Source organism: Mus pahari, chromosome 14, assembly GCF_900095145.1.
Source record: "Mus pahari chromosome 14, PAHARI_EIJ_v1.1, whole genome shotgun sequence".
Classification (NCBI taxonomy): Eukaryota; Metazoa; Chordata; class Mammalia; order Rodentia; family Muridae; genus Mus; species Mus pahari.
Window position 1 is genome coordinate 31,086,798 of NC_034603.1, and position 12,687 is coordinate 31,099,484.

Genomic DNA, 12,687 nt, shown 5'->3' on the forward strand with positions numbered 1-12,687 from the left:
CTTACTCTTCTGGAAAGACTTCTCCGTGTGCTGTTGTTCATCGGCGTGCCTTTGGTGACTCCCAAGGTTGATATTCTTGCTTCTGTTTATCGGGTTGGCTGTAAGACATTTGTAAAGAGACTGCATGTTCTTGCCCTTCAGTAATCTATCCCCAGTCTGGCAGAAGAGTTCCTGCGTGCCTATTAATAAACTATAGGTTAACAGTAAATCAAGGAACACTTGGGAATTTTCTTTTTAAGTAGCTTTATTCTGTAGTTTCCACTTTATGCAACAGGTCTGGGACAGGCGGTGCTGGGGCCTCCCGCTTTCAGGATGAGCAGTCCCTGCAGACCGTCTGAGCTGACATTGACTCTCTTTCCATTCCCAGGGTATCAGTGCCCGAGACATGGGCCAAGTTTACCGATGACAATGTTCTCCGCTCCCAGAGTGAGAGGGCAGCTTCTGCTAAGCTAAGAGAGGAAACTGAGAACCTCCTGGTTGTGACAGCCAATGAGATGTGGAATCAGTTCAACAAAGTGAACTTGGCTTTCACCAATCGCATTGCCGAGACCTCCGATGCTAAGAATAAGATTCATATTCACTTATCAAAGGTGAGGGAGGCACTTGCCCTGCCTAAGATCTATACCCAGGGATGGGGGTGGGCCAGGAGGCAAAGAGTTTACTTGGCACAGGCCAAGGCCCCTGTCTCCACCTCCAGGATTGGAAAAGTGAACTGAAAAGGTGGGTTAATTGTGAGTTCTCCATCACTGACATGAACAAGGCAGGGTACTCTGAGCCCACAAATCTCTCACCACCCCCCAGAGAAGGACCATAAGTCGCCTGGTCTCCTGGCCATCCAGACGGAGGAAACTGAAAAGCAGTAGATAGTCTGCGGTGTATTTCCATCTGTAGCCAGGTGTCAAAATGAAATGGGAGTTCACTGGCATCTGGAACACAAAGAACACATTATGTAGGGAAAGGCTCTCAGTAGCCAGTGGAAACAAAAATATTATGATAAAGCCTAATGAACTGCTGTATATAACTGGAAGGCAATTTAGCAGAACATATGGTCAGGGAAAGGGGAGTTGGGGTCAACCATTTCAGACCCCTTTTCTGGACCAAATACAGGAAGCAAAAAGGTAGTGTTGAGTGTTCCCGAGTTTGTGAAGTAGTCTGTGCTGCTGAGTATAGGAGTTTGAAACAACAACTTAATGAAAGGTCTATGCAGAAGCCACACTTCAAGATAAACAGGAGCCGCTGCCTTTACTTCTAAGGACTATGGAAAGTGTTCCCCGTCACTTGTAACTTCTTTTCTCCTTCTGTAAAATACTATATATAGTATTGTTGCTGTTGCTCTAAGGTAGTATTTCATAATGGAGGGTGCCATGTTCCCCCAGGCAGCCGCAGTTCACCTGTTCTTCTCCTCATGCTGCAAACAATAGTTGAGCCATGCAGTTGTACTACATTGCACAGGGCAGAGAAAAGTATAAGAAGAGTTTTTTTCTCCAGCAGCAGGTGCTAACAGTACGAGGCCATGCACTGGGATTGCCCATGACAAAAGCAGAAAGCACATTCAGGGATTGGAAGGAGAAATAAATGTTCCAGGGGTAAAGCACTGAGGAGAGCCCAGTATGCAGTAATTAAGAGGCTGGGTTTAAGGTCCGTAAGGAAGCTGATGAGACTGGCATGATGGTGAGAAGCTTGGGAGGTGGCGTCACACTGTAGAAGTTGCTGGAATGGCAGAGGGGGGTCAGGGAAGTAGGGCTCCTTCCTGAAAGTCCCTAGGAAGGTATTGTGTCAGAGTCCCTTTGTTCACCGGTAGTGGTGTGTGTGTGTGTGTGTGTGTGTGTGTGTGTGTGGTGTTGTTGTTGTTGTTGTTGTGTTAACCGCTGTGTTAGTTTGCCATGGCTATTGCCACATAGAGTGCTCACTGTCTGAGAGGCTAAAAGTCTGAGCTTGAGATGCCACAAGGTTGATTGCCTCTAAGGCCTCCTTCCTTGTACTCTACGGCAGCCTCCTGTCTCCATGTATCTGGGTTACCTTCTCTCTGTGTATAGCTATGTCTGTATAACTCTGGGCTCTCTGGAGGAATAGAACTTAAGAATGAATCTCCCATAGATATCTCTCATGTCATATACATACATATATATATATATATATATATATATATATATATATATATACACACACACACACACACACACAACCAATATGGCTTACAGGCTGTGGTCTAGCTAGTCCAACATTGGCTGTCTACTAACAGAAGGTTCAAGTATCCAGTCGTTGTTCAATTCATAAGGCTGGATGTGTCAGTTGGTTTTCAGACTCTTGAAGAAGTGGGCTTTAATGCCAGCGAAGGAACGGACTTGCTAGTGAGCGTGAGAGCAAGCAGCCAAAGAGCGGGTCACCTTCCTTCTTCCATGCTTTTGATATAGACTGCCAGAGGAAGGTGTGGCCCAGATTAAAGGAGGATCTTCCCACCTCAAAGGTCTGGATTAGAAGTGGATTTTCCCACTTCAAATCATGTACTTAAGAGGAAAAAAAAAAATCCCTTGCGGGTGTGCCCCGCCGTTTGGGTTTTAATTAGTTACAGATGTAGTCAATCTGAACAACAAGAATAGCCATCAGTGTCCAGGATTCCTCCATCTGTAAGACTTGGACCTATTCTCTTGACTTCATTTTATCTTGACCTCTGTAGAAACCCGATCTCCAAATATAGTCACATTCTGGGACCCGAGGGTTGAGACGTCAAGAGATGAACTTGTCATGGGGAAGGACACACAATTCAACTCAATATAGGTGTATTCCAAGTTCCACTCAGGCATGTTGTAGACACAGGGATGTCACAGTGATCCTACTGTCTCAGGTCCTGGCAAGACAATACACATATACATGGACACACAGGCGCATCCCCCTCACCCATCCACCTCCCCTTCCCCCAATAGAACACGGGCAATTTGTTGGGAAGGCACAGAAGAATCCACTTAGAATCAGAGAGATAAATAAATAAATAAATAAATAATAAAGCAGAAGGAAGCATCTTCTCTTCTGGTGAGAAAGAGACATGACTATTTTTGACAAGTTGGTTAAAGCTTAGGAGAGAGGTCAAAGCCCGAGTGGCAGCTTTAGGAAGTGTTTGGATTCCATAGGCATTAAATGAGTGTGGTTTTGCAAGGTCTCTGTAGGAGACAGAGGACATAGCAGCAGAGTTTCCGAGGATAAAGCTTTGGCAGTGGAGTGAGGAGCAGTAGATAGAAAGCTGGGAATTTGGCTCGAAGCTGACCAAGAGAGCAGGTAAGGCAGGATTTCAAGGAGAGGGAAAGATCTAAGAGGCCTTGATGCTGGCCTGAGAGGCATTTTCATGATAGCAGTGAGTGTTAAAGACAGAATCCAGGAGCCTCTGTAATGTATGCCGGGTAGGTGGGAGGCAGAGGGAACAGGCACAGACCATGAGTAAACGTATTTGGCAGGGAACGTGGGAGGGCTTGGAGAGACCCCCACTGGGGTTAGACTGGAGAGTGGCAGAAAACACATCGAGTTTGGAAAATGTGCTGGTGTGGCCTGGGGCTGTCTCCAGGCCATAGGAAAGGGGTCACAACCAAAGGGCCCAAATGGGGAGGAGCCGGAACTGTGGAGGCACAGCAAGCAAGATCGGAGACACGGCAGGTGTTCTGAACACAAGGAGAGAAGACTGTGGAAGGTACAAGGTTCTCAGTGAAGCCGCTCCCTCCTCCTTGAGATCCAAGAGGCACACAGGTGGGAGTGTCACGGGTTGCTCAGGGAACAGCAACAAGATGTCGCAGTTGCTTTTCATTACCACAGACCCTGCAGGAGATCTTCCAGACTGAAATGACCATAGAGTCCATCAAAAAGGCCATCAAGGAAAAGTCTGCCTTCCTGAAGGTGGCGCAGACCCGGCTGGATGAGAGAACGAGGAGGCCGAACGTAGAGCTGTGCAGGGATATGGCTCAGTTACGGTAAGAGTGGGGTGGAGGGGCAGAAGGGGTAAGGGTGCGGGCGGGGGTGGGACTTCCTGGATATAGCTGGGCTCTGATTAAGGATGTTTTCCGATGATGGCAAGCATTGGTAAGAAATCTTTAAAAGTGTTACGGGGAAGAGGGGAGGTTAATGGGTTCAATTTGGGAAAATGGAGAAAGTCTTAATAGGAGTGGTAGTGACGGTTGCCTGGTGGTGCGAATGTGTTTGAACTGATCACTCCGGGCGGCTGAAGTGGTAAGCTTGGTGCCCTGCACGTGACACCATATATTTGTTAGAAACTGAACTGATACCAGTACATCACATGCCCTTAGCATCAGTTCAGTCGAAGCGTTCACCGCGGTGTTTGGGTTTCTGAGCACTTGGAGTCCTTGGTTTCTAGAACATCTCTCTTGGTGCAGATATTCTGTGGTTTCCCAGTGGGGAGGAGGGCAGGGACTCATCAGAAGAGAGACTGAGCACCAATTCCTAACGGCCCCTCTGAACTCGGTTGCTGATTGTGGCGTCTTTTGCCCTTGATACCTGCTCTTTCTATAAATTCTGTCCATTCCCATCTGGCTCTTAGCTTTCAGTGTAGAACTTGTTAGATACCATGAGATAGTCAACACGTTTTAAAATAGGCTTTGTACTGGATGCCTGCTGATTTTGTGAGGCTGTGGGCTACTATCAATGCCCTGTGCATGTTTAAAGCAGGCAAAACTGAACTCTAGTGATCAATGGGTTAGGTATACTAAACACATTTTGCATTTCCAGCTTACCATGGATTCCTTAGTACATGACCCATCCTGAGAGCAGATGGCATCTATACACAAAGGACCTTCCCAGATTAGCTGTGCACCAACTAGTGTAGCACCTTCCTGATACACAGATTGTTCACCCAGGATGTCTCCTCTTCAGAATGGGTGCTTTCCACACCCTTGGATATTTGGAATAAGTTGCCCTCTGCTCCAGAGACAATACAGGCCCATGGGTAGCCAGCTGAAGTGTGTGTCTCTTGCTGCAGGAAAGCAGTTGTTAGGATTAGATGGTGAGTTGTGGCTTTTTTGTAAATCTGTTATATGCTGAGGGTGAGCATGTCTACTCACACGTGGGAGCCGGGGATTTGCCCATGTGTGCATTTGTGGAGGCCAGAGGCTGCTAGTATGTCTCCGAGTCTCTCTTCCTTTCTTTTTCGCTTTTTGAGATGAGGTCTCTCACTGAAGCTTGAGCTGGCCATTTCAGGCGAGCTGCTAGACAGGGAGTCGTAGAGATGCCCGTGTCTCTACCTCCCAGCACCAGGGTTATAGGAGTGCACAGCCACACTCAGCTCTTTACATGGATCCAGGGATCAGAAATCAAGTCTCCATGTTTGTGCACCAAGCCCTTCACCCGCTGAGCCCGATCTTCTCCCCAGCCCTCTTTAGGCAAATATTATTAGAGGAAGCTGAGCTGAAGTTTCAGGGTTCAAAACAATTTCTGCAGAGTCATCAAAAAGGAGGTGGAGAAAATTCTTTAGGTTGCAATTAAATAAACACAGGGTGTTGGGTTTGGTTTTAGTGCTAGGATTGGAACCTGGGGCCTTGGGAATGCTCTATGTTCTATCATGGAGGCACACCCTAGCCAACAAACACTTCTTCTTCCAAGTGTGCATGCCTGTGTGCATGTGTGCATGCATGCTCCCATGTTCATGTACATGTGTGTGTGTGTGTGTGTGTGTGCATGTGTGTGTGAGACCTGTGTATGTTTTGCCTGTTGTGGTTGTGTATGCATGTGGCTTTGATGTCTGCAATCATCCTCAATCATTCTACCTTATTCAATGAGGCCAGGTCTCTCAATCAAACCCAGAGCTTGCTGATACGCTGAGCAAGTTGCTCTGAGGAACCCACCCCAACCTATCCCCACCCCACCCCCCACCCCGGCCTTCTGCCTTCCCAGACTGGAATTACAGGCTACCTTCTATGCCTTCTACCCGGCTTTTACATGACTCCTGGCTATCTACAATTTGCTCATCCCACTTTTAGGGCAAACATTTCAACCACCATAATGTGGTTTTGAGTGATGACTTAATGTGAATCTGGAGTCACCAAGCACAGAACCCTCCCCCACACCTCGAGAGGCTGAGTGACCCCCCCTACCCAACTCTTTAGAATGCTTTTTTTCCCAGCTAAAGACCACTGGCATTTTCTCTTGCTTCCCTGTCTGCCCTCTAATGTGCCTGCTTCCTCTGCTTCCACATTGACTCTAGGACAGAGCCTGCTTTTGTTCCTTGTTAGGATAGATATCCCTGCCGATGGTATTATTTGGAGAAAAACATGTTTTCCTTTTTTAAAAATTTATCACTATGAAAGCAACCTTTAGTCTGTCTAGATTGAGAAAGATCATAAACTCAGTCTGGGAGTTTAGGGGATGGAGAAAAATTGCAGTTTCATTTCAAGACTTAATTTCATTTAAAATATTCTAAGCCGGCTCCTTCAAAAGGAGTTCAAAGCCTTTTTGGCATCGTTGGTAGAAATCCAGAGAAAGTTCTGCTTGACTTAAATCTTGATTCTAAGACAAAACAAATAAACTATAGCAGACATATTTGTATTTGAATGTAAAGTGGTTTTCAAGTCTATAATTAAGAAAAGGAAAACAAACAAACAAACACAAAACAAAACAAAAAACAAAACAAAACAAAAAAAACCAACCTGGAATGCCTTCAGTAAAATAGTTTTCCACAATCAGCCAAGACCACGGAAAGTGGAAGTGACGTGTGTCCTTGATAGTGATGTTGGTTTCTGATGGCTACCATTGCGGGGGAGGGATGCTCCTCTGCTGTGTACACAGAGCTTCAAGTAAATGAATTCTCTGAGGTTGCTTTCTCCAGATCTTCCCTGTCTTGTTTTGACATTGATTCTTTGGTATTATCAGTTTCTCTTGGGTGAGTTTCCAGGAGACTAGCATTTGCCTACAGGGAGGAAGGACACAGTAGGGTTCAGGATTCCTTCTGAAGCCAGGCAAGACTGGGAGAGGAGAGGCAGGTCCTGGGGGTGATAAACAGCATCCAGTGGAAGCCCCGTCCCAGGCCCTCCCCAGCAGCTCTGAAGAGCTGGTGGGGTTTTCTATGCTAGGATCTTAAACACAAACAGAACAGAAGCTTTCTTTTTAACCCGATTTGCTATAAAGAGCAAAATGTATCATTTCAGGTGATTTCTCAGACTTTGTGCCACTGGAAGGGAGAATGCAAGGTCTTTAGGTGAAGCAGGTATGAGATGTTACCATGTTTCCTTGGCCTGAGCGGCTGTGGCCCTTTTTTTCTGCTGCGGGAGGGTGGGAGAGATGGAGCCCAGATTGTTACGCAGGCTAGGCAAGCAAGCGCTCTATGTGAGTTCCACTCTTAGTGATTAGTTTTTCTGAGCTAGGTTTACTGTGTATCTAAGGCCGGCCTTGAATTCAGGATCCCTCTGCCTCTGCCTCCATGGGGCTGGACAGCATGCCGGCGGGTGGGCACCCTTTATTGGGGTCTTCCTTGTCTAAGACTGGATGCAGTTTAGTGTTTAAGTGGGCTCCTCCATTTCCTGTTGATTGTCTTGGGCCTGAATCTTATTCTTGGTGCATCCTGTAGATTTAGAACTTCTTACAGCTCCCTGACCCCTAAAGCTGCAGCCTGCACCTAGAATGCAGAATGTTGATCCTCATCCCACGCATACCTTTGTCTGGTCTATAAGCTTCGGGGCAAATTAACTGATGTAACTGCTGTTCCTGCTGAATGATGTTGCTTCCTGTCGTCTATAGGGAAGATTCTCCTAAATGCCCTTGGCTTGTTGGCGTGCATAACGGTAGAACTGGGCAACAAACTAGTCTCAGGGACTAGAAGCATCTATCTCTTCCTCTAGTGTTGGAGGTTGGCGTTCATTAAAGAGCTCAAGAGACAGATAAGTTATCCTGGCTGAAAAGATAGCCAAGGAATCCCCTGAGGTCAGAGACTGTGGGAGGTCACTGGAGGGCTGGTCTGCAGAGGAGTGAGGAACGGATGGGGTAGGGGTGAGAAGGGTGGGGGGAGTAGGAGAGGAGGGGGTGTTTGCCAGACAAGATGGCTAGTTTTTATGACCAGAGGCTGTGAGGTCTTGGGGGAGGGGTAAAGTCAGTCAGAAGATAGTCTAGCACCCAAAAGCATGAGGTTAGCGTTACCTGAGATGGGGCACACAGGTGACACAGGGTGCTGAGGTTATCTGTCTCACACCCCTCCTCTGCCAGCCTCAGAGCCTGTGGCCAGCCCAGTGGATGCATCTCAGAGGGGAAACTCAGAAGCCGGCCGGGGTGGGATTTCCCTTAGGGATCTGTGAGATCTTCATTTGTCACAGAGATATGTGTGTCAGTGTGGAATCTTATCCAGACGCCTTCCGGTAACTCCTCTTTTAAAAAGTCTAAGAGAGTTAGGAACAAAAAAAAAATCTAATTGCGACCCCCTGATTTGAGGGGATATTAGTTCTAGGACACCCTCAGAGATGTCAAAATTCACAGGCACTCAGGTCCCGTATATTCAATGGTATAGTATTTGCTGTGAGCACTTCCTTCTATATGCATGAAATCATCTGTACATTAGCGTAACCCAGTGTAATTAGTACTAAAGCAGCTGCTGTACTGTGCTGTTTAGGGACTCGGGGCGAGAAAGTAGGTGCGTATGTTGAGTAAGAAGCAAAGAATCCTGGGCCTCTGGCTCCTATGACCTTTCTCCTCCTCCTGTGATTTATCTGAGCCATAGATGTGGAGGCTACATTACAGGTGCACATTTAGATACATGTGGGTCTCTGTGATGCTCCCCATCTGTGGTGCTCCCCATCCGGATGGTTAGTGGAGCCAGCTATGTAATGTAAACATACTTAATGTCCCTGAGCTATACACGAATATGCTCTAGGGTGGTAAGCTTCACAGTATGTGTATTGTACTAGGACTAAAAAAAAATACTTGGCATGAAAAATTACATGTTTATTTGCTATTGACATTCAGCTGGGCCAACATCCTGTGTATTGTCTGTGGGGATTACAAGTAAGAAAGACAGTGAGATGGGTCATCTCAAAGGAGCCCTGTGTCCTGAGGCCACCCTCCTGGGTGTCTGCTTCTGTCCTTCCATTGCAAGGAATAGAGAGGGTGGGGACAGGAAATGGGACCCTGTTTCTTAGTACACCACCCAGACTCTGTATTTCCTTCCCAGCTTCCAGGATGGCCTTACATTGCTTATAAACACATATGGGCTGTGTGCCCATGAACAGGACATCTCATCAATCCTCTGGGCCCAGGTTCCTCATCTGTGGAACAAGGACACTGGGCTTGATGACTCCTGATGGTCCTTCTCCAGCTGCCAAGTCCTGTGAAGCTACACTGTCACACTGTGTTCTGGTGTTAATGTGGTTTGGATACATGTCTGTCATGGTGAAACCTTTTTCCCTCTAGGGATGCCTCAAACCTTACTTGGTCATAGGCACTGTTCCATTCAAAACCGTTTCTGATATATATATATATATATATATATATATATATATATATATATATATTCCATGCCCTTTCAACCTTCCAGTAAATGAAAGTTTGAAGAAAATACAGTCCCATCTTTGTACCACCTGTGATGCACATCCATCAGGATCCCTGAGGGGTGGTTTCAAGATTTCCCTTGGATATCCACATCCACAAACATGAAATCCCTTATATAAAGTGATTCAGAATTTGCATATAACCCATTGATATCCTTCTGTGTACTTTTCATTCGTGGAGAGATTATTTGTAATGCCTAGGTAACGTAAATGGTTGTTATATTGTATCATTTAGGGAGCAAGAAGATAACATATGTGTTTAGCATGGCTACATTTTTTGACAAATAGTTTACATCCTTGACTTACTGCGCGTACATGCAGACCCCCAGATTCAGAGGGCTGACTGTACTCAAAGTTACGTTTTCGACTGGGTGGGATCCGAGCAGAGTGTTTAGAAGTGGCTGCTGGGTATCGTCTGATGTCTCCATTTGCTCATAGGAGAATGGGCATCTGTCTGGGGTCTGTATAGTGATGTCAGAGTAAGCTGTTTGACCTGGCGTGACACTCAGAGTGGGACTCACATGGAGAGCAGTCCCTAACGATTTATAAAAACCCTCTACTGCCTTTTTATAACCTATGCCCGGTTTTCCCCTTGAGTGCCACAGAGACATATCCTGGGGGATACTGTTGGTCAAATCCGTGGGTAATCGCTCTTGGGAAGAGCAATGGTCTAAATATAAACATGGTAGAAGAAATCCCAAAGGGGAAGAAAGAAGCTGGCTCAGTAAACACTGAAATCTTATGTGCAGCAAAACACAAACAAAATGAGAAGGCAAACAGTTGTTACTTAGGGACAATGGTTTCTCCAAGCAGACAGAAAAAAAAAAAAAAAGAAAAGGCATGGCCACTATTTCCAGAAGCTTGCCTAATAGTTATGTTTATTTATGCAAATGTTGATAAGTAGCAGTGCTCTGGCAGGGAGATAAAGACAGAGGCAGCTTAGAGACCAAATGCAAAAGACACACAGACCTTTAGGGGAGGTCTATAAACGGTACAAAACCCGGAAGCTGGAGCCCGACCTGAATTTTGTCAGCAAGGCGCAGCTGCTCCAGTTTGTGAAGATACTGTCTTTTTTTTTTTTTTTTCCCGGGACAGGGTTTCTCTGTATAGCCCTGGCTGTCCTGGAACTCACTTTGTAGACCAGGCTGGCCTCGAACTCAGAAATCCACCTGCTTCTGCCTCCCGAGTGCTGGGATTAAAGGCATGCGCCACCACTGTCATTTACTTTCTGTCCTCGGGACTAATTTTCATCAGGACACAGAAAGAGCGTCTGTGACAGTTTCAGAGTCACAGCTCACACAGCGAGTGTCATGGACCGTCATCTTTATGTCGTGTCAAGGTTTGGTAAATTACAATGTTCTGACTTTAGATCTGGGAGGTTTTTTACATAGGGTCTCGGTGGGACATTATAACTTGAGGAATGCCCCTAACTGAGATATGGTAGGAGGTTGGGTAGAATTCTATATATTAAAGGCTCTTTCCTCAAATCTAAAAACGTCATTTTCAAGACTAAAGTAACAGGTATAAAGACCTACCTAAGTCAAGAGGCATTCACCTCACATTTGCTTTTTTATGAAATATCAGTGTTTATAATTTTTCTTCTTTTAAAATATTGTGAGTAGCATCATACATTCATGTGTGTCCATATAAATATGTATGTCAGTATATGGATGTGTGTGTGTGTGTGTGTGTGTGTGTGTGTGTGTGTGTGTGAGAGAGAGAGAGAGAGAGAGAGAGAGAGAGAGAGAGAGAGAGAGAGAGAATGGTGTATAAGTGAGTGAAATTTTACTGGTATCTCAGGAATAGGTTTAGATTATCTTTTGGGTTATAGACTCTAATGGGGTACAGACAATAGGGGATGATTCTGGTAATTCTGGAAGCATGCATAGATATATGCATCCCTTGATATAAAAAGTACTTCTGACCTGTCCCTTAAATCAGCTGGGGACAGACTGCCCACGTATGTCCCACCCACCTAACCATTCGCTCCCTCCTGCAGCCTTGTTAATGAGGTCTATGAGGTGGACGAAACCATCCAGACTCTGCAGCAGCGCCTGAGGGATTCGGAGGACACCTTGCAGTCCTTGGCCCACACCAAAGCCACCCTGGAGTATGACTTGGCTGTGAAGGCCAACACTCTGTACATCGACCAGGAAAAATGCATGAGCATGCGCAATAGCTACCCCAGCACCCTCCGGCTGGTGGGCTACTGTTAGGGACCCCGGGAAGAGTAGTTTTCAAACTCCTAAAAAAATGGTAGAAGGGAAACAGTATCTCAGCATCTGAATGAGTGTTAATATAGTCACTATTAAAGAGTTGTGTTGACAGGAACACCATGACCTTGTCTTGGATGGCCTTTCATTTGTGCCTAAACCTTAACTCTCTGTTTTCTGGGTTATGGAATAGAAATAAGGAGATGTAGTTGATCTACCCAAGAAAGTAATCATGGAAGTCGAAGGTTTCTCACCACTCCGTAAGTAATATGGAAGAGCTGACAATGAAGACCATTTTATCCTGAGTCATAGTGTTGTAACCAACCCTGAACGTCCCCTAAAGACCTGTGTGTGAAAGTCATCATTACCCATCGGGACACGGTGGGACATCTGGTATGTGGAGCGAGGTAGAGCACCTTGGAGCACGGGAGGCACAGGGGAGAACCTTAGCCTTTGAAACTGATGGCGGGATGCTAACCTCCTCCCAAATCTTTTCCTCCTTGCCCATGTGTCCTCGGGCATTCCTCAACATTGCCACTCACTCTGAGATGGGAAGCAACGGCAGAGAGGGGCTTCTCGTTTCTCACCTTCTCCTCTTTCTCTTGGTGTCTCTCTCTGAATCTCAATATGCTTACCTTGTTTTACCATTGCCCACTAACTCCAGAATTCACGTCTCTCCCTCCTCCTGGTCTTCCTGTCTTAGTCCGTGCCCTTTCTCCTTAGAATATTGGTTAGTCAATGTCACAAAACATTGTCAGATGCCAGAAGCGTAGATGTACAGATGATAAGCTTGTACATTGGCTATTTTTGTGGGCCCCAAGATATCATTTTAGAATCAAATTATAGGTTTTTGTCTTGTTCCCTGTACTTCTGATGGAACTGATACCTCAGTACTGCTAAGTCATAAGAGCTCAACAGAATGTCATAATCTTAGGAGTTTTACAAACCCT

The 12,687-nt window shown here is 45.9% G+C and overlaps 1 protein-coding gene across 2 annotated transcripts in view; it reads left to right on the top strand.

Annotated features, from left to right (window-relative positions):
• The window catches only part of Tekt3 (tektin 3), a 45,663-nt gene extending 33,804 nt beyond the window's left edge, over positions 1-11,859 (top strand). Inside the window, exons 7-9 of one of the 2 annotated variants that reach the window (XM_029546538.1) lie at positions 368-590; positions 3,802-3,956; positions 11,524-11,805. In XM_029546538.1, coding sequence (XP_029402398.1) covers positions 368-590; positions 3,802-3,956; positions 11,524-11,740 — 595 coding nt within the window. In that variant the 3' untranslated portion in view covers positions 11,741-11,805. Of the gene's footprint in view, positions 1-367; positions 591-3,801; positions 3,957-11,523 lie in introns of both variants that reach the window. The other variant, XM_021213788.1, reaches the window with a different exon arrangement.
• Positions 11,860-12,687: the final 828 nt, after the last annotated feature.